We start from the raw sequence: 22,016 nt of genomic DNA, 5'->3' as shown, positions 1-22,016 counted from the left end.
CCCAGTTAGATGGTAGGTGGGCTTCGTCTAGTTGTTGCAGGCCGTGGAGAGGATTGCGGTAGCTACTGCAGTATCCATTGTCGAACATGGTGGAATCACGTAGTGTTTCATGAACGTGTGATTAGATGACCATGTGGCTGCTCGACGTATTTCTTGGAGTGATGCTCCCCTGAGGAAGGCTGTTGATGTTGCCATTACTCTGGTGGAATGAGTTTTGGGAGTCATTGGTAGTGCTCTATTCTGCAGTGAGTAGCAGGTGGTAATACAGGATGTTATCAATTTTGATATGTGCTGGGAAGAAAGTGGTTGTCCCTTGGACCTTTCAGCTGTAGATCTGAGTAGTCTCTATGGGTATTTCTACACTTGCCCCCTAGTTCGAACTTGTGCAATGAGGAGTAACAGTTAATTCGAGGGAAGGGTTTTGGATTGGACTACCGCGTCTACAAGTGGCGAGTTAATTCAGGCTACTGGCTTTTTAGAATGGCGACCAGCCGCGAATATGCTAATCAAGCACGGGATATTTAAATATCCCGCACTTCATTAGCAACTTCGGTATGCTTCATTTGCCGCCCTAGTTCGAACAAGGGGGCAAATGTAGACATACCCTATGATAGCCGAAAAGACTGCATCCTAGGTAGAAGGCAAGGGCCCTTCTCACATCCAGCGTGTGTAATATGGCTTCGTCCCTGGAGAGATGCAGTTTCGGGTAGAAAGTGGGAACTATGGGTTCATTGATACGAAATTTAGAACAAACTATGGGTAGGAAGGAGGGGTGGAGTTGCAGAATAAGTTTATGTTTGTGAAAGGTCATGTATGGAGGTTAAGACATGAAAGCCGCGAGTTCACTAGCCCTCCTTGCAGATGTGATTGCCAAAAGGAACAGCATTTTCATGGTGAAAAAGGTAAGTGATGAAGTTGCCATTGGCTTGAAGGGTGGTTTTGTAAGCGAGTGGAGAACCAGCTCTAAATCCCAGGAGGCAGGTACAGGTGAAGGTTCTGTAGACCCTTTCAAAACCTCTTAGAGATAGGGTACGCAAATATAGAGAATCCAACTATACGGGGGTGAAAGGCAGTGATCGTGGCCAGGTAAACTCGGGAGTGATGAAAGAGATACATGTTGTTAAAACAAAAGGAAAAAATATGTAGTACTTGAAAGACTAACAAGATAGTTTATTAGGTGATGAGCTTTCGTGGGGCAGACCCACTTCTTCAGATCATATTCTGAAAGTGAATTGGCATGACCATATATAACAAAGGAATACAATGAAGAAAGTAACACATTATAAACTAACAAATCAGATATTAGAACAGAAGGTTGGGGGTAAGGGGCAAGGAAGAGAGAAGGAAGAAGGAAATAGCTTAATGAAAGTCAATAAGTGGCTAATCTGGAGTTACTACGACTATCAATAGGGGTACGTCTAAACTACATGGCTCCGTCGATGGAGCCATGTAGATTTGTTTTTTTGGCAAAGGTAAATGAAGCCGTGATTTAAATGATCATTTACATTTACATGGCTTCATTTACATTTACATGGCTTCCACGCTGAGCCGACAAACAGCTGATCAGCTGTTTGTCCGCTCAGCGCGCTAGTCTGGACGCTCCCCTGCCGACATCAAAGCCCTTTGTTGGCAACCCCGGTAAACCCCGGAACGAGGTGTACCGGTAGTTCGGATTAGAAAGCCTAATCCGAACTACCTACTCCGTGCCGCGTGTAGCCGCGGGCACGGAGTCCGAACTATCGGGGCTTTAAAAATGGCGGCGCCCGGTAAGATGCAAATGAAGCCCGGCATATTTAAATCCCGGGCTTCATTTGCAACCTCGGTTGCCTACATTAACCACCCTAGTTCGAACTAGGGTGGTAGTGTAGACATATCCTCTTACGCAGCCTGACTGGACACTGCTGTAAAAATCTCTGATCCGTGGTGCCAGGACGAGACCGACACCAACAGTAGAACACCCACAGGGACATGACTCAAAGAAGAACCTATAGTGACAGCAAAATGTAAGCACCGAAAATAAGAGTTAATGACAGAAACACTTGCTGTTGCTTATGAAGTGGAATTGCAACAAGATTCTATGAATTTTGAAAATATGGTTTGAGTTATAACTACAGGTTGAACTTCTTTAGTTCAGCATCCTTGGGACCTGACCAGTGCCGAACCAGAGAATTTGCCGAACCATCGAAGGTCAATACTATCTAGCAGCATTACCAACATTTTCACTGCTTACTGGGCTCTTAAAGACATTTAAGGGTAAATTTGAGCTAAATAACAGCACAGAACACTGAGAGACACTAGGACTGTTAAACAAACTTTGTGGGACTGTGGGAAACTTGGCCACACCCATGAAAAGTGGACATCCAGCTAACTAAAATCATGCCAGACCACGAATGTTGCCAGACCAGAGAATGCCGGACTAGAGTGTTCAACCTGTACTATTCATCTTGACACATTTAAGACACAATTCATTCAAACTTTGAAGAACTGATTCCACCCTCTAGGGCTCAATATTAATCCCTAATACTGGGTTACTATAAACTAGTGCCAAAGTGTTCACAAGATGTTACACCTTTCATTCAAGAAGCAATATTCACTATTGGTATAACCCTGGCCCTAGTAAAGTCAATGAGAGTCAGCCATTAACTTTAATTGAGCCAAAACTTCATTCTGTATTTCATATATAAGTATCTAGGGAGACACAGTAAGACAATAACATTGGCTGAGTTTTAAGTTTCATTCGCTACCTCATGGGCAAGTCTGTCAAAAAGATACTGCTGAGTCATTACTTCATTCCAGTTTCTATCCACCTCTTCTCCAAGATAGGAATCTGCACATTCTTTAATATGTATTAGAGCACTGACCTGTGAAAACACACTGATTATTCATTACTCTTACATGTAAGCCCCCCAAACTGGGAAAAGGGAGGGGTTCTGCATCAAAAGTTTCAACTAGCTCAGGCTAGGGTTGCCAGGTGTCCGGTATTGACACATACCGTCTGGTATTTTCACCTCCTGTCTGGTTCAAAAAAATTCAGAAAATACCAGACACCTAAAATGTCCGGTATTATCTGTTTTTTTTCCCTGTCAGGAGGCGAAAATACCGGACACCTGGTAACCCTATTACACACTCAGCAACTGGGCCCAGGCCCTCCTGCTTACTTAGTTCCACACGGAAGCTCCCTTCCGGATCGACCAAGAAAACAAGATGGCTGCCAGCAAAAAATCTAAAGACTGAGCAAGGGGAAGCAATGCCTTCCCTGAGTCTTAGTGCTCAACCTCTTCTCTTCCTATCCCTATTCTGACTCTGCACGCAATTAAAGGAGCCATGCTGTTTAATTTTATTTCATTTATTTATTTATTTATTGTTGCTTAATAACTCATAAACTCATAGACTTTAAGGTCAGAAGGGACCATTATGATCATCTAGTCTGACCCCCTGAACAATGCAGGCCACAGAATCTCACCCACCCCCTCTTAGAATAACCTCTCACCTATATCTCAGATATTGAAGCCTTCAAATACTTTGAAGACCCCAAGATGCAGAGAATCCTCCAGCTGTGATCTGTACCCCATGCTACAGAGGAAGGCGAAAAACCTCCAGGGCCTCTGCCAATCTACCCTGGAGGAAAATTCCTTCCCGACCCCAAATATGGCGATCAGCTAAACCCTGAGCATGTGGGCAAGACTCACCAGCCAGACACCCAGAAAGTTCTCTATAGTAACTCCTATCATAACTCTATCATATCAATAACTGTTAGGGTCCTTTTTTTTTTTTTGGCTCAACAACTTTGGTCCCCTTCCTCCCTTTTTCCCCCCCAACAGAATTTTTTCCCCAGTGTTTTTTTTGGGCGGGGCGGGGGGGGTCGGTATTTTTGTTGAAACCATCTGGCAACCCTAACTCAGGCTGATGTGTATTGTATGATACACAGCAAAGGTTGAATTTGTGTTGATTGCAAATGTCAGCCACTAAAGCTGGGATATTCATTCTGAGCACTGAATTACTAATAGTCCTAGAGCCCAAGGTCTGCATGTGTCCCCTGAGTTCAGCTCGAGTCTTCAAGAAAAAGAAGAGTCCCATCCCAGGAGGGGAAGACTACAATACCAAAAAAGGAAAAAAAAATCCAAGTGATCTGTACTGAGTTCAGTGCCCATTTAAAAAAATGCTACTGTGCACTGCAGCCAACGCTAGGAAGCATGACCAAGGAGTAAATCCAGCATGAGTATCTGATCACTTCCACTTTCTCACTCTCCAAAGAGGTTGTATGTTCTGTTTTAATATCAGAAAGAGCAGAACCAGTCTTATGAGGCTGTGTTTAGGAGTTTTTCACTTTTACCTGAGTCCTGAATGCTTTTTCAGTTAAAACCCTCATTTTTCCCTCAAAGTACAAAAGAAATTCTTCTATTTTCTTGTCAACTAATTCAGAGCTGAAAGGAATAAGGAAAATGTTAGAAACCATATGAGTAACATTGGTAGCACTTCATAAATAAGTGGGGAAAAAAGGAAGTTACTCACGTTGGCGCAGTAACAATGGTTCTTCGAGATGTGTGTCCCCATGGGTGCTCTACTGTTGGTGTCGGGTCGTCCCGGCACCGCAGATCAGTTTTCATGAGCAATGGTCAGCCAGACGGACATGAGCGGCATGCGCCTTGTGCTGTTCGCACCTTTCGATCTCTCGCACAGTCCAGCTCCCACCAGTTCCTCGAGTCTGCCCCAGTATCTGTGAGATATAATAAGAGCTCCGAGGCGGGGAGGAGGGTGGATAGTGGAGCATCCATGGGAACACACATCTCAAAGATCCGTTGTTACTGAACTAATGTGAATAACTTCCTCTTCTTCTTCGAGTAGTGTCCCCATGGGTGCTCCGCTGTTGGTGACTGTGTATACTCCTTATACCCGAGTATAAGGAAGGCGGATAACAGAGTCACTGCTTATTCACAGTCGAGAGTACTGCAGATGCTACCATAGTGTCAGTAGATAACTGATGAGACATTCCATAATGTTTCATGAAGGTATCATTGATGGAACATGTGGCCGTTCGACAAATGTCTTTAAGAGGAATTCCATGCAGGAAGGCCGCAGAGGTTGCTACAGCTCTTGTAGAATGAGCTCTAAGTGTCTCTGGCAGTGGTTTATTCCATATAGCATAACACTTTTTAATGCAAATATCAATCGTCGTGATGAGAGGGGTTGGCCTCTGCAGCGTTCCACTACTGAAATTAGTAGGCAGTCTATTTTGCGAAAGGTTCAAGTTCTCTCTAAATAGAAGTGATCTATGCAAGTCTAGTCAATGAAGCAGGGCCTCACGACCTCTCGTATGTGGCTTGGGGTAGAAAGATGGAAGTACGATTCGCTCGTTAATGTGGAAATCTGAGCAAAGGTTTGGGATGAAGAATGGGTCTGGACACAGCATGACTTTGTCCTTGCAGAAGATGGTGTATGGTGGCACTGCCATTAGGGCTGCTATTTCTCCAACTCGGGCGGAGGTGATGACTAGCAGAAATGTAACTCTGAGTATCATCACTGAGAGTGGAACTGTTGCTATTGGCTGGAAGAGGGTATGGGTTAGAGTGTTGAGAACCAGCTCTAAGTTCAGTGCAGGTGGTGGTAGCCTATGTAAAGGATATAGATTGAAGAGGCCTTTAAGGAATCTCCTGGTGGTAGGGTGTGCAAATACCGAAGAACCATTAACTTAGCCGTGGAAACAAAAGGAAAAACTATGTAGCACTTAAAGACTAACAAGATGGTTTAATAGATGAGCTTTCGTGGGCCAGACACACTTCCTCAGATCATATTCTGAAAGAGAATTGTCATGACCATATATACCAAAGGAATACAATGAAGTAAGTGAACACGTTATTAAATGGACAAATCAGATTTAGAACAGAAGGTGGGGCAAGAGAGAGGGAGGGAGAGAATAGCTGTTTATAAGTCAATGAGTGGCTAATCAGGGGTGATAAGTGGGGATGCTGTCTTTGTAATGTGTCAGGTAATTAGCATCTTTGGTAAGGCCCATTTGTAAAGTGTCAAATTTAAGCATGAATGAAAGTTCTGAAGTTTTTCTCTGTAATCTGGTGTTAAGGTCTCTTTGAAGTAAGATGCATGTAGTAAAGTCATTAAGACTATATCCAGGTAAGTTGAAATGCAAACTGACAGGTTTTTCCTTGTAAAGATGTCTGATTTGTGGTCATTAATTTTTTGGCGAAATGTCTGAGAAGTCTGTCCAATATACATAGCAGAAGGATACTGTTGACACATGACGGCATAAATTATATTTCTGGACAAACAGGAATGTGAGTCCTTGATCATATAATAGATATGGTTAGGTCCAGTGATGGTGTCACCAAAGTAAATATGTGGACAAAGTTGGCAACGGGGTTTGTTGCAAGGGAAAGTTCCAGGGTTGGTATTAATGTGGTATGTCCTGTGGTTGTTGGTAAGAATCTTCCTGAGGTTAGGTGGTTGTCTGTAGGATGTACTTTCAAAGACGCTAGGGCTAACCCTGTTTCTTTTAATTGTAGGATGAAGTCTAAAATTACATGTAAAGACACCATACATGGATCCAGTCTTTCAGCAGTGCACCAAGATAGGAATCTGTGCCACTTTTGAACGTAAGTAGATCGAGTGGATTGCTTCCTACTATGCAATAAGACATTTCTCACTTTGTCTGAACAGTGGAGTTCACCTTCTTGGAACAAACAATGAGCCAGGCTATCAACCATAGCATATAGGGTTGAGGATTAGTTAGAGTCTCATTGTTCTGGATAAGGAGATCAGGATACATGGAAAGGTGAAAAGGTGGTTGAGGAGACAGCTGATACAGATAGGGGAACTACGATTGTTATGCCCAGAATGGGGCTATGAAAATCACTGTTGTACCATCTCTGTAGATTTTCTCGAGAACTCTTGGAATGAGTGCTATTGGAGGACAGGCGTAGAAGAGGGGGCCCCTCCAATGGAAGAGAAGAGCATTCCCTAGAAATCCATGACCTATGCCGGCCTTGGAACAATATTGCTGGCATTTTGTATTCTTGTATGAGGTGAAAAGGTCTATGTGTGGATAACCCCAGCAATTGAAAATAGGCAGGAGGATATACCGATGAAGCTCCCATTCGTGGTCTGGGGTAAAAATGTCTGCCGAGCTAGTCCGCTAACACGTTGTTGACCCCGGTAAGTAGGAAGCTGTCAGGGTAATCACACTGCGAATGCACCAGTTCCATAGTTGAATCGCCTTGGCTCACAGGGAGCGAGAACAGGCACCCCCCACTTGTTGATTTATATAATACATTGTGAAGACAATATTGGTAAGTAGCCTTCCTGTGGTACCTCGGATATAAGGCAGAAAATGCATGCATTCGTTTGCAACTGCCCTGAGTTCCAATAAACTGCTATGCAAAGTAGACTCCTTAGTCGTCCACAGACCTTGAATGGACACATCTCCCATATGAACTTCCCATCCCATGAGGGAGTCATTGGTAGTAATCTGTGTGGTAGGTTGATCCCAATGGAATGGGACTCCTGCAAGTAAGTTGTTTTGCTCAGTCCACCACTTCAAAGACGCTATAACGTCAGTAGATAGGGACTCTTTCCTGTGTACATCCCGCTTCCGGTGGGTGTAAATGAAGGCAAGCCAGAGTGGAAGGCAGCGAAAATTAAGCCTCGCATGAGCAACCGCATAAGTTGTAGCTGCCATATGACCCATGAGCTGAAGACAGATAAGTATTGATGCTCTGGGGCTGTTTGTGAGAGTAAATATGAGGTCTTGGATTGCTCAGAATCATTGCAGTGGTAGGTACACTCTTGCTATGGTGGAGTCTAGATGGGCTCCAATGAACTCGAAGGTTTTTGTAGGCCCAAGAGGTAAAACATCTGTCTGCTTATGGATATCATATGGAGAGTGTCCACATCTGTTGGCCCTTTTATTAGACAGTTGTCTAGGCAGGGAAAAATCATAATCTGTTGCTGATGTAGATATGCTGCTACAACAGCAAGTGTCTTTGAAAATACTCTGGGCACCAATGACAGGCCGAAAGGTAGGACACGGTACTGATAATGCTCCGATCCAACCACAAAGCATAGAAATCGTTTGTGCACTGGATGTATGGTAATATGAAAGTAGGCGTCTTGTAGGTCAAGGGCCATGAACCAGTCCCCCTGTTCTAATGCTGGGATAACGGATGCTAGGGTCACCAACTTGAATCGTTGCTTCAATAGGTATTGGTTCAAACTGAAAAGGTCTAGAATAGGTCTCCACTCTTTTTCGCTGTGAGAAAGTAGTGGGAATAGAAGCCCCTGCTCTTGAACTCTTCTGGCACCTTCTCTACTGCTCTGATGTCTAAGAGGTGGAGGACCTCCTTTTTGAGTAGATCCTTGAGAGAAGATTCCCTGAAGAGGGACGGGGATGGTGTGGAGGTGTGGGGTAGTGTTATGAAGGGTATGGTGTAGCCTGATGGCATAATCTCTAGGATCCAGTGATCTGATGTGATGGCAGCCCAGCGGTGGTAAAATTGTCTCAGCTGATGATGGAAGATTGCAGTAGATTGATCGTAGTGACCCAGCAAGGGGCGGTCTTGCAAATCCTCGACCTGGAAGTCAAACCTGCTGTTTGCTTTACTGCTGGCTTGGGTTACGGTTATTCTGAGATCGTCACTTCTGCGGTCATTTCCTCGGTCTGGGTTGATCAAAATCCCGTTGTTGGTATCTAGGGTATGAAAAGTCTCGGTGCCATTGGTATGGTACATATCGTCTATGTCAGTATTGTGGAGTGTACATACCTAAGGTATGAAACAAAAAACAGGACTATGTAGCACTATAAAGACTAACAAGATGGTTTATTAGGTGATGAGCTTTCGAGGGCCAGACCCACTTCCTCAGATCAAATAGTGGAAGAAAATTGTCACAACCATATATACCAAAGGATACAATTAAAAAAAATGAACACATATGAAAAGGACAAATCAAATTTCAGAACAGAAGGGGGATGGAGGAGGGAGGTAAATGTCTGTGAGCTAATGATATTAGAGGTGATAATTGGGGAAGCTATCTTTGTAATGGGTAAGATAATTAGAGTCTTTGTTCAAACCTAAGTGTAAAGTGTCGAATTTGAGCATGAATGACAGTTCAGAGCATTCTCTTTCAAGTGTATTCTTAAAAGGCCTTTGAAGCAGGATGCAGGTAATCAAGTCGTTGAGACAATGTCCTTTCTGGTTGAAATGGCAAAAAAACGTTTTTTCTTTGTGATTCTGTCTAATATCTGTTTTGTGAGTACTGATCCTTTGGCGAAGTGTTTGAGACGTTTGTCCAATGTACATAGCAGACGGACACTTTCAGCACATGATAGCATAAATTATATTTCTGGATGCGCAAGAATATGTGTTCTTGATCTTATAACTCACTTGGTTAGGTCCAATAATGGTATCAGCAGAGTGAATATGTGGACAAAGCTGGCAACAGGGTTTGTTGCAAGGGAAGGTACCAGGGTTGGTATTAGTGTGGTATGTCCTGTGGTTGTTGGTAAGAATCATCTTGAGGTTAGGTGGTTGTCTATAGGAGACTATGGGTCTGTCTCCCAGAGCCTCTTGGAGTTTAGTATCTTGCTCTAGTATAGGCTGTAGTTTATTGATAATGTGTTGGACTGGTTTAAGTTGGGGGCTGTAGGTGATGACAAGTGATGTTCTATTGTTGGTTTTCTTGGGTCTGTCTTGAAGTAGATGGTTTCTAGATATTCATCTGGCTTTCAATTTGCTTTTTTATTTCTCCGGGTGGGTAGTTGAGGTTTATAAATGCTTGGTAGAGATCCTGAAGTTTCTGGTCTCTGTCAGTGGGATTAGAGCAGATGCGGTTGTATCAAAGGGCTTGGCTATAGATGATGGATCGTATGGTGTGTTCTGGATGGGAGCTGGAAGCATGCAGGTAACTGTATGAGTCAGTGGGTTTTCTGTAGAGAGTGGTGTCTAATTTTCCATTGCTGATTTGTACTGTGGTGTCCAGGAAATGGATCTCTCGTGTAGAGTGGTCCAGGCTGAGATTGATGGTGGGGTGTAGGTTGTTCTCTAATATCATTAGCTCACAGACATTTTCCTCACCCCCCCCCCATTCTCCTTCTGTTCTGAAATTTGATTTGTCCTTTTCATATGTGTTCATTTTTTTAAATTGTATCCTTTGGTATATATGGTTGTGACAATTTTCTTCCACTATTTGATCTGAGGAAGTGGGTCTGGCCCACGAAAGCTCATCACCTAATAAACCATCTTGTTAGTCTTTATAGTGCTACATAGTCCTGTTTTTTGTTTCAGCTACACCAGACTAACACGGCTACATTTCTACCAAAGTATGAAGGTTTTCTTGAATCCTTACTGGAATGTCAGACCTCATCTGTCTTCCCTGAAAATAGTTTTTCCTTATCAAAAGGGAGGTCTTCCATTTTTCTCTGCAATTCATGAGGAACTGCAGCAGTCTGAAGCCAGGAAGCCCTTCTCATGACCACGGAAGTTGCCGTGGCCCAGGCTATTGTGTCAGCTATATCCAAGGATATCTGGTAAAGCAGATACCCCACGTGAATGACCGATTTCAGTATAGGTCTTTTTGAGTCTGGTAAATGCTCAATAAGGGTATTTCTACACTAGCCCCCTAATTCGAACTAGGGAGGCTAATGTAGGCATTCGAGGTTGCAAATGAAGCCCGGGATTTAAATATCCCGGGCTTTATTTGCATCTTCCCGTCCGGGCGCCATTTTTAAATCCCCTTAGTCAGAACTAACTACCCGTGGCTACACGTGGCAGTCAAACATTAACTCGAACTAAGTCCTTAGTTCGAGTTAACTGTTATACCTCATTTCACGAGAGATCAGACCGCACGAGAGATCAAAAGGAACGAACTGTGTGAGGCATATGCTGTGCAAGCGCAGTCCAGCTAATCACTACTCATAAAAAGTCTGATCTGTGGTGTCATGTAAGCCCCGGGCAAGAGAACAAGAGGAGGAACTGAGGTAGATCAATGCTTCAGGCCTCCACAATGGCAAATAATCAATTAAATGAAATATACCCACATTACTTCTGGGGAAAACCTGCACATCCATAGATATGCAGCATTAATCTGTCCCACATAATTGCATTTTTATTTTCTTTTCTGCATAAAATACATTCTGGCTAAGAATTACTGCAGTTTTGTATTTTGTCTACCAAAGGCCACTGTTGCATCAGACCAGCCAATTGCATGAACACAGACAGCTGTTCTGGTACCACAGTGGCCTCTGGTGGGCAAAAGGCCAAACTGCAGAACTTCTTGGTCAGGGTGTATTTTATGCAGGGGAAAAAAAAAATCTATGTATGCCCATTTTTACAGAAGTCTCATATGAGTAGGAATTCATCATAGCACAAAAGATCCAGGTTAGGACAAAGTGGGTCATACAGGGCTGCTGGGGAGTCACTGACTGGGGTTCAGAATGGCTAATAGGGGCAACAGATTGGAGCATGGCCTGAGGAATTAGTGGGGTGACAGGGTTGAGCCAGGGTCTAAATGGGTGTTTGGGTGCAAGGCCACATAGGAACAGAAAAGGGGGCTGCAGAGCTATATGGGGATGTGGGGACAGGGACAAATGTGCCTGACTCAATAGTAAGAGCTTGAGTCAGTCACAGTCTGTGAGTGGAGGCTTCCCAATTCCCTAACAATCCCTCTCCCCAAAAAACCTCCCACCCACATCAACACCTTCCAGGTTCACTCCTAGGATCCTTCCCTCTCTCTCAGCTCCTCCATTATCCCTGATTCTGCCAAGCATTTGCACTGCTTCTATATTGTAATTAAAATGAAATTATTCAAAGTTCTGTATTAATATGCCTAGCAAGGAATCTATTTGTAAAAAATATATATCTTGCCAAAATCTTTTTTGGTCTGTATTGTTACAGACATGCTTGCTGAGAGATATTTTGAAATAATTTACAAAAGAATTGAAACTGAAATGTTTATATTGTGTTATTTTAACAAAACATTTAGAATTTTGAAGAATTTTCAAATTTTATGTGAAGAAATTTTAATTTTTTGGTACAGAATTCCACCAGGACTATCAGATGAAACTTACTTGTTCTTGGTTGCTTGTGTAGTTACAGTCACAGAGAACCCAAGAATCCCAGATGTATTTCTACATGTAGGGTACACATGGTAGCTTAAATAAAAAGAGAAAAAAAACTTCAAAAACACAAGTGCTTTTATATTTACCATCCACAACTATTTAACTAGAATACTGCCAATATATAGATCTAAGGGTACGTCTACACAGTGGCGCTATTTCAGGGTAATCCTGAAATAGCATTCTGCGCTGTTTACACAAGAAGCCCGTTATTTTAAAATATTTTGAAATAATGGGCTTCTTATTTTGGCTTCCTGTAAACTTTGTTGCACAAGATTAAGGAAGATGCTGGAATAGCACTTTATTTCAAAATTTAGTGCTGTGTATATAGTGCCAAATTTCGAAATAAGTTTTCATACTCAGTGAACAGTCAGCCTGTGGAACTCCTTGCTAGAGGATGTGGTGAAGGCTAGAACTTTAACAGGGTTCAAAAAAGAGCTAGACAGATTCATGGAGGTTAGGTCCATCAACAGCTATTAGCCAGGATAGGTAGGAATGGTGTCCCTAGCCTCTGTTTTTCTGGAGATGGGTGACAGGGGAGGGATCACGTGAGGATGCCCTCTGGGGCATCTGGTATTGACCACTGTCAGCAGACAGGATACTGGGCTAGATGCACCTTTGGTCTGACCCAATATGGCCATTCTTATGTTCTTAAGCTATTTGGAAATAAGCTACGCAATTTGCATTGCTCAAATTGCGTAATTATTTGCTACTGTGTAGACTTACTCTAACTGTTTAGCAATGACACAGCTATCAACTCAAAATTCCCTCTGAAATAACAAATGTCAAATCTCTTGCATCAAGTAATCTTGGCATTTTTTGTTTAGCAAATCCTCTTTGAGGTTTGTAAGATGCTTAGCAGATAGGCTTAGGTGAATACTCGTGTGCTGAGAAATCCCGCAATCCACATCTCTGAAATTACAAAAACACCTATAGTATAGGCTAGGATTTTTCATATAAGTCAGGGACAGGTCACAGGCAATAAACAAATATTTATCAAAGCCTGTGATCTCTCCCTTCCCCAAGTTTTACTAATACCCAAAGGGGGGAGGGGAGGAGTGTGACAGTCAAGCACTACTGGGAGGCTGACCTTCAGCAGCTGCTGCTCTAGCTCTGCTGCTGCTCCTGAAGCCCCAGGAGGGCTGATCAAACTCAGGCTAGTGCTTCAGCCCTGAGGATCATTGCTTTGGCAGTCAGTCCATTGGTCAGCTGCTCAGATAGCCCTAGGGCCAACTGCCAGCCACTGTTCCAGTGGCCTGAGGACTAACCACCAGCAAAGCCCAGTCAGAGTAAAAGATCAGTGGTAGCACTGACCATATCTTGTGTTTCCTGGAAGGATATGCCTTTTATAAGACAGTCGTCCAGGTATGGGAATATTATGACTCCCTGATGATGTGGGTATGCCATAACAATGGCTGGAGTCTTGGAAAACACCCTGGCTACATCTACACTGGTATGATTTTCAGGAAATGCTTAAAACGGAACAGTTTTCCGTTATAAGTATTTCCAGAAAAAGAGCATCTACATTGGCAGGTTGCCATTTTCGCGATCGGGGCTTTTTTCCGGAAAAGACTACTGTGCTGTCTACCCTGGCCCTTTTCCAGAACAGTTTTCCGGAAAAAGGACTTTTGCCCAAGCGGTAGCAGCATAGTTTTTCCGGAAAAGCAGCTGATTTCTTACAGTAGATCGTCAGTGCTTTTCTGGAAATTCAAGGGGCCAGTGTAGACAGCTCGCAGCTTATTCCGGAAAAGTGGCTGATTTTCCGGAATAAGTGGCCCAGTGTAGACACAGCCCCTAGGAGCTGTTGAAAGACCAAAAGAGAGAACTCAGTATTGGCAGTGGTGGTTCCCCAGTGCAAATCATAGAAAGTGTCTATGGGCAGGATGGATCATTAAGTGGAAATATGCATCTTGAAGTTCGAATTAGGGGGCTAGTGTAGAAATAGCCATTGGTACTGGCTCTAGTGCACCTATTTGCAAAAGGTGGAGGACCTGTTGGAGGAGGGCTCGTGAGAGGGGTCCCTGAAGATGGATGGGGAAGGGGCATGGGGAGGGGAATAGAAGTGAAGGGGATGGAATAGCCCACTTTGGTGAGCTCTAGCATCCATCTGTCTGTTCTTATTTGTGCCCATTGATGTAGAAAGGGCCAGAGGCAATGGCTGAACTGTAGCTGCCCAGTTGATGGTATAACAATAGGGGGGTTGTCTTTCTGGCTCTTGACCAAACCCTCAAATTAACTGTTTTGATGTGGAGGGTTGGGCTGTCAAGGGTTGTTGCTGGTGCTGAGGGCTCCACCGTAGGAGTCTGTTTCTGTCAGAAGTTGTATCTCATCTGTGGTCGGTATGGTTCTCTTGATCTTTCTTTGGTATTATACCTTGTCCTTTTGTTGGGGGCATGTACATGCCCAGTGTTCAGAGGGTTGTGTGAGTCCTTCATTGAGTGCAGAACTTCATCTGTTTTAGCCACGAATAAAGAGGTTTTGTCAAAGGGAACATCTTTGACTTTCTACTGGAGGTCTCTGGGTAACCTGAACACTTGGAGCCATGATGCCCTGACTCAGGCTGCTGTATCAGCCATATCCACAGCAGATTGTAACGCCATTGTGGATATGATGTGGCCCTCATTCATCACATTGAGCAGTATCTACCTCTTGTACTCCAGGAGGATTTGTACTACCTCTTGGAGTTTCGAGTAGTTGGAATGGTCGTAATCTGCCAAAATGGCAGTATAGTTCTGAGGATTAAGGTCACAGAGGTATAGACCTTATGCCCCATAATATCCAATCGTTTGTGGTCCTTGTCCAGGGGAGTCAACCTCTTATTGGGTTGTTTTGACCTGTGTCTAATCGAATCCACCACTAAGGAATTATGGGGAGGGGGTGTGAAAAGAAAGTCCATATTCTTGGGCGTTACAAAGTATTTGCATTCAGCCCTTTTATTGGTAGTAGTAATGGATGCTGGAGTTTGCCAGATGTTGTCAACAGGGTCCATAATAGCTTCGTCCATCAGGAGGGTGATGCGGGAGGATGTAGGAGGTTGTAAGTGTGCGCAAGAGTTGGTACTGTTTTTTCTGTACCTCTTGCAAGTCCCGCTCTTGTGCCAGTGGTAGCCTCTTGATGAGCTCCTGGAATTGTTTGGAGTCATCAGGTGGAGGGAGAGTAGTAGGAATGATGGCCTCATCTGGTGAGGAAAAGGAGTTGTGTAGAGGGAATCTATCTTCCCCTTCTGATAAAGAGTCTTCCAAATCTGATTGGTCACGCTCGGAAGAATTTGGTGTTGTGGCTGATGGTGTACGTTGAGGTGACTGAGGAGGTCTTTTTGATGTTGTTGAAGGAGCGGTGTGATGGCTCCTATGAGAGGGGGAGGCCTCCAGGAATACCACAGTCCAGGCTGGGGGGGGGGGGTAGAAAAGGCCAATGTTGCGAGTACCAAGGCAGAAGTGGAGGCGGGTGAAAGTAACTCAAGGGACAGGACTCCCAAAGTGGGTACCATTAATTTGGGCTAGAATGTTGCGATGAAAACCAGCTATGCAGCTCAGTGCCAGCCTCACTGGGCGAGATCAATGGGACCAGTGACCTCGGGGAATGGATGGACTGCACCGAGGAGAACAGGGATGATGGTGCCGAGGGGCCGTGGACTAAGGCTGGCATGTGGACTAAGGCTGGCTGGACTAATGACTGTACTTGGAGCCATTGGTGTTATCAAGGATGGTGCCTTGGGAAGGGGTATTTCAGTGTGGTATCTCTTCAATGCTGCTTCCAGTGCCGCCTCCAGTGCTTTCTTTGGCACCGATTTATGTTTGATGGGTGCTGAAGGTTCTGACAGTGCAGTGGGTGCCGCCAGTGCCACCGGTTTTAGTCTGGGCTAAACGGAATGAGGTGGAATGGTAGTTCAAATTAGAAAGCCTAATTCGAACTACCTACTCCGTGCCACGTGTAGCCGCGGGCACGGAGTCCAAACTACCGGGGATTTAAAAATGGCGGCGCCCGACAAGATGCAAATGAAGCCCGAGATATTTAAATCCCGGGCTTCATTTGCAACTTCGGTTGACTACATTAACCACCCTAGTTCGAACTAGGGTGGTAGTGTAGACATACCCTTAGAGAATAAGACCTTGCTGATGACAATTATTTTTTCTGATGAATAAAACTCGACCAGTTTAGCGTACTCTAACCCTAACCCTTGTCATTTTTATATGTCATCAAAGAAACGGCTGGTTTTGGCTTTAGTACATTAGACTGTATTTTTAGCCATACTGTGCTAGGACAGTGGTCTCCAACCTTTTTACACCCAAGATCACTTTTTAAATGACAGAACAAGCCAAGATCTATCACCTCATCCTTCCCTCAAGACCCCACCCCTTCCTTGAAGGCCCTGCCCTGCCCTCTCTAGTCTCTTCCTTTCCATCACTTGCTATCCCTAACCCTTATACTGCTGCTTTTTTTTTAAAATTCTTCTGTAGGAAGAGGTTTTTCCAACATTTGGCCTGTCTAGACTGGACCAAATGTCAGAAAAACCCCTTCTTTTGGAAGCCCCCTTATTCCTTGTGGAAAAAGGAATATAGGGGTTACCGAAAGAGCATGTTTGCTCTTCCACTAAAAAAAGCGGAAGAACAACCACATCCCTGGATGCAGAAGAGTTCTTCTGGGATATCTCTGGAACTCTGAAAAACTCCTGCAGTCTAGCTGTATCCTCGCTGGGTTGAGACAGGATGTGTAGGCTCTGGGGTGGGAATGAGAGATTTGGATGTGGGAAGGGGTGAGAGGTGCAAGCTCTGGGAGGAAATCTGGATGCAGGAAGAGGTGGAGAAGGGGACGCTGGTTTGGGAAGGGGGCTCCAGGCCGGGCAGTGTTGGGGTCAGATGGAGGGTTGGAGTACTAAGCAAGCCACGGGTTTGTGGATGTGAGGGTGCAGGAATTTGAGCTGGGGTATGTGAAGGGCGCAAGGCAAGGGGTTCCAGTGTTTGATAGGCTCAGAGCTAGGGTCTGGGGGAAAGGGGGTGCAGGAGTGTTATGATGCTGTGGCCAGATGGGGGCTTGGCCCCAATTGGGGGTTTGTTGGCCAGGCTTCATTTTTAAATAAAATACTATGTCAAACACGAAAAGTTTCTGCATTGTCTTTATTTATGAGAAAGGCGGGGAACCTGTTTTGAGTCAGGGGTCACTGACCCAAAGAAAAGTCAGTTGGGGCCACACATGTGAGATGCAAAAAAATAACTCCTCCAAACCCCCCCAAGCCTCACTAATGTGGCCCCAACTGTGCTGGTGGGAGCAGGGGACATGGTACTGGGGAAGGGTGCTAATGAGTGCTGGGGCATTAGACAGGGTGCCATTGGGGGCAGGGTTCTGAGGCAGGGGACAGGGTTCTATGGCTGGGGGTAGGGGAGAGGGAACAGGGTGCCGGGAGGGCAGGGGACAGGGTTCTGCAGCAGGGGACAGGGTACCAGTGGGGACAGAGTCCCCTGCACCCACCTTCTCCCGCCCCCCGCAGAGGAGGGAAGCCCTATCGCACGCCTCCTACACGGCCGGCACACGCCTCCCACGGAGCAGGGAAGCCCCTGGCGTGCGCACCCTCCGGGACCAACTCCCCCCTCCCACGGAGCAGGGAAGCCCGTGCACACCTCTGGGAACTCCCCTGATAACCTTCCGGCACACCACAGACCTGGGGCAAGAAAGCAGCCAGCGCATTTCCGGAACCCCTGGAAGTGACGAGCAGCTCAGGATTTTCATCCACCCAACGGGAAGCTGCCACTACCTTCATTGTCACTTGAGGTAGGTAGTGGAGCTTCTTGGAGGTGGAAGGATATAGGGGGCCCGGAATGCCTCACGATCGACTGGCTGAGGCCTCGCGATCGACCAGCCGATCATGATCAATGGGTTGGTGACCACAGTGCTAGGAGTTAGTTATCATGCAGTAAGGAGTTTCCATAGTAATAAAGTACTCAAGACTCATCATATATGATAAAGCATTTAAAAACAGCTGTACCCAAATGCAGTGAACTCACCCAAGGGTTTGCTTGGTTCGCAGGAAGTTGAAGCAAGGCTCCTCCATGTGCATCTGAATACAGCATGAGTTCAGTTAAAAGGCATTCTTATTTACAGCAACAGATACCCCACCATGGCTAATTTCGCTCAGATTCAGTACAGAAGCATGATCAAAACAAGAAACAATGGCAAGACACTAACCCTCAATGAATCCTCTCACCCTAGAAAGGAATTAGCATCTAGTAAAACTATAACCGTGTAACAAGATTACAAGATATCCTGATATTCAGGAATTTTTATAGGAATAAAATTTACTTAATTAAGTTCTTGAGTGAAACAGCTTGTTGGAGTTTTCTTGGCATTATTCTTCAAACACCTTCTTCACACACAGAGAAAATAAAAGGCTAATTTGAATAGGTCACATTGATCATTAAGATCTGTAGTCTCATCTTGATGTCAGCCATTGTTTTCATGGCAGGCAGTGTCACGTATAAGAGAAAAACAATGAGGAGTCCTCTGGCACCTTAGGGTATGTCTACACTTGCACCCTCTTTCAAGAGAGGGATGCAGATTAAGACATTCGAAATTGCAAATGAAGCTAGGATTTAAATATCCCACACTTCATTTGCATATTCGCGTTATGACACTATTTCGAAATAGCAGCCCCTGTTAAGACGCCATTATTTCTAGAGAAAACCCTTCTCTTGAAATAACCCTTATTCCTCATACAATGAGGATTACCGGTTAAGGGTTATTTCAAGAGAAAGGTTTTCTCTCGAAGTAACCGCATCTTAACAGCGTCTGTTATTTCAAAATAGAGCTATTTCAACATAGGACCATAACGCAAGTATGCAAATGAAACACGGGATATTTAAATCCCGGCTTCATTTTCAATTTCAAATGTCTTCATTTGCATCCCTCTCTCGAAAGAAGGTGCAAGTGAGGACTTAAGGAACTAAGGACTTAGTTCAAGTTAACGTTTGACTGCCCCGTGTAGCCGCGGGCAGTTAGTTCGGACTAGGGGAATTAAAAAATTTCGCCCGGATGGGAAGATGCAAATAAAGCCCAGGATATTTAAATCACGGGCTTCTTTTGCAACTTTGAATGCCTACATTAGCCTTACTAGTTCGAACTAGGCGGCTAGAGTAGACATACCCTTAGGGTATGTCTACACTATAAAGTTAGTTCGAACTAACGGACGTTAGTTTGAACTAACTTTCATAGGCGCTACACTAGCGCTCCGTTCGAATTTAATTCGAACTAACGGAGCGCTTAGTTCGAACTAGGTAATCCTCATTCCACGAGGATTAAGCCTAGTTCAAACTTACTAGTTCGAATTAAGGGCTGTGTAGACCCTTAATTCGAACTAGTGGGAGGCTAGCCCTCCCCAGGTTTCCCTGGTGGCCACTCTGGCCAACACCAGGGAAACTCGTCTGCCCCCCTCCCGGCCCCGGACCCCTTAAAGGGGCATGGGCTGGCTACGGTGCCCGTGCCAGGTGCAAGCCTGCCAGCACCCAGCCAGCAGACCCTGCACCTGGCACGGATCGAGCCACCCACCCGATGCCCCCCAGCCCTCCCCCTCTTCCCGGGACCAGGCTGGCGGTTCCCGGGACCGCAAGAGGCAGGCACCCGTCTGGTCTAGTGCGGACATCGTGGACCTCGTCCACGATCTCCACACTAGGCACAGGAACGTGGCCAGCTAGGGCAGGAGAGCTGCCAGCCTAGCCACCCAGGAGCAGGTGTGCATGAAAATCAAGGTGGTCCACTGAGACCCCTGACCCTGAGCCCTGAGCTTACAATGGCCGTCCTGGGTCAGACCAAAGGTCCATCTAGCCCAGTAGCCTGTCTGCTGACAGCGGCCAACACTAGGGACCCTGGAGAGGATGGACCGAAGACAGTGACCAAGCCATTTGTCTCATGCCATCCCTCTCCAGCCTTCCACAAACCTTGGGCAGGGACATCACTCCTACCCCCTGGCTAATACCACTCCATGGACCCAACCTCCATGACTTGATCTCACTTCCCTTTAAACTCTGTTCTAGTTCTAGCCTTCACAGCCTCCTGCAGCAAGGAGTTCCACAGGTTGACTCTGTGCTTTGTGAAGAACAACTTTCTGTTACTAGTTTGAAGCCTGTTACCCATTCCTTTCCTTTGGTGTCCTCTAGTCCTTCTTTATGGGAACTAATGAAGAACTTTTCTGTATGCACCCTCTCCACCCCACTCATGCTTTTAGAGACCTCTATCCTGTCCCCCCTCTGTCTACTCTTTTCTAAGCTGAGAGGCCCCAGTCTCTTTAGCCTCTCTTCATATGGGACCTGTTCCCAACCCCTGATCATTTTAGTTGCCCTCCCCTCTCCCAGCCTCTCTCTTTCCCTCTCCCACCTCCTTTTCCCAGTCTCCCCCAGTTTTGTTCAATAAAGACAGATTCCATTTTTGAACACAATTGTCCTTTATTTTGTACATCAAGAAAAGGGGCTAGGGAAGGGTAAGTGGAAGGAGGTGAGGGAGGAATGGGGTACACGCCCCCGATGGGGAGGACTGGGCTGGCTCTGCGGGCTTCTGGGGGTGGAACCTCTCCTGCAGCCCCCCGATTGCCCCCTCTCCCCAGATGGCAGCCTGCGGCAAGTGCAGCCGGTCTGATGGCCGAGTGCTGTGATGTGCCCAGTGTGGGTACTCTGGGCACTCCAAGCCAGGACTGCTTTGCAAGCGAGGCACCCCTGAGAACTGTCTGTCCGGGGTGGGGGTCGGGACCCTTTAAGCACAGCCCTCGGCTAGCCTGAGACAGCATCTCCACGCTCTACGTCCTCCTCTGATGCCCTGCCGGCACTGCTTCCGGCCATCCTTAAGCCTGGTTCAGGGTCCACTTAATGTGGACATGCTAGTTCGAATTAGCAAAATGCTAATTTGAACTAGTTTTTTAGTCTAGATCCGTTAGTTCGAATTAGCTTAGTTCGAATTAACTAATTCGAACTAAATTAGTTCGAATTAACGTTGTAGTGTAGACGTACCCTTAGAGACTAACAGTTTTATTAGAGCATAAGCCATGTATAGGACACGTACTCTTTCTACAGGCACACATTAGTTAACACTTAAATGTTGTTAGGAAAGGAAAAAAACTTACCACAAGTAGCTCCATAAGGGTGTATTCTCTTAAACTTCTAGCCCCAGACTAAAAGAACAAAAACATTAACTGAAAACAGTTTAGGGGTTGCTCATGGAGCTAAGAATTATGGTCCAAGTCACTAAAGGGGCCCTTTTAAGACAAAGGCTGAGAACCACTCAGAGTATGTTTTACTATTAAGTACACTGCAATTTGCAATAAAAAAGCAATTTGAGACTTTCTGGCCTCTAATGTGTCTTCAAAATAGCCTTATGAATGGAAGATAAAGGGACCAGAAAGGGTGAAAACACAATCTTGAGGTAATCGAAGAACAGGAGGCATCAACAGACACAATCTGGGGGGAGAAAAGATGAGGAAAGAAGGCAATATCAAGATGGAAGTGGATGGAATGCCTGCATAAGGCATAGTAGATCTATAACATTCACACAAAAAATAATACAGGCTATAATGTTATTGAAGAGGTTTTACCAACTTGTTCATGTGTTTATGGGATCACTAAAATTCAAGATATGTTCTTAATATCAGTGTTTCTCAACCAGTGGTATGAGTACCCTTATGCGTACTTGAGAGAAGTCTGGAAGATACATCAACACAACTGAAATTTGGAGAAAACGGATTTTTTTTTAAAGTTTTATAGCGCTGCTTTATTTTTGTACTTTTTACACCTAAAAATTTAATCACCCACCCGGCTACGATTAAGTTGTTTAAACAAATGTGCTGCAATGGTAGAAAATGTTTGTGTGTGTCTGGGGGGGTACTTATATTTTTTTAAAAAATAGGGTACTTATTCTT

At 45.0% G+C, this 22,016-nt stretch overlaps 1 protein-coding gene across 7 annotated transcripts in view; it reads right to left on the bottom strand.

Moving 5' to 3' along the window:
- The window catches only part of LOC102458989 (nardilysin-like), a 158,488-nt gene that overhangs the window by 12,078 nt on the left and 124,394 nt on the right, over nucleotides 1-22,016 (bottom strand). For 4 of the 7 annotated variants that reach the window (XR_016350238.1, XR_012905859.2, XR_012905858.2 and 1 more), the window contains exons 25-27: nucleotides 21,225-21,272; nucleotides 18,124-18,176; nucleotides 12,074-12,157 (exon numbers count right to left, since the gene is read on the bottom strand). Coding sequence is in view for 4 of the 7 variants with exons in the window: in XM_089780426.1 (XP_089636552.1) it covers nucleotides 12,074-12,157; nucleotides 18,124-18,176; nucleotides 21,225-21,272 (185 nt within the window). In the remaining 3 variants the exon portion in view is untranslated. Of the gene's footprint in view, nucleotides 1-2,744; nucleotides 2,862-4,333; nucleotides 4,425-12,073; nucleotides 12,158-18,123; nucleotides 18,177-21,224; nucleotides 21,273-22,016 lie in introns of all 7 variants that reach the window. The other 3 variants (XM_075935997.2, XM_075935996.2, XM_075936000.2) reach the window with 1 other exon arrangement.

Source organism: Pelodiscus sinensis, chromosome 9, assembly GCF_052426305.1.
Source record: "Pelodiscus sinensis isolate ZL-2025 chromosome 9, ASM5242630v1, whole genome shotgun sequence".
In the NCBI taxonomy this organism is placed as follows: Eukaryota; Metazoa; Chordata; order Testudines; family Trionychidae; genus Pelodiscus; species Pelodiscus sinensis.
The sequence above is the reverse complement of the archived record's forward strand: the minus strand, read 5'-3'. Positions and strand labels throughout refer to the sequence as shown.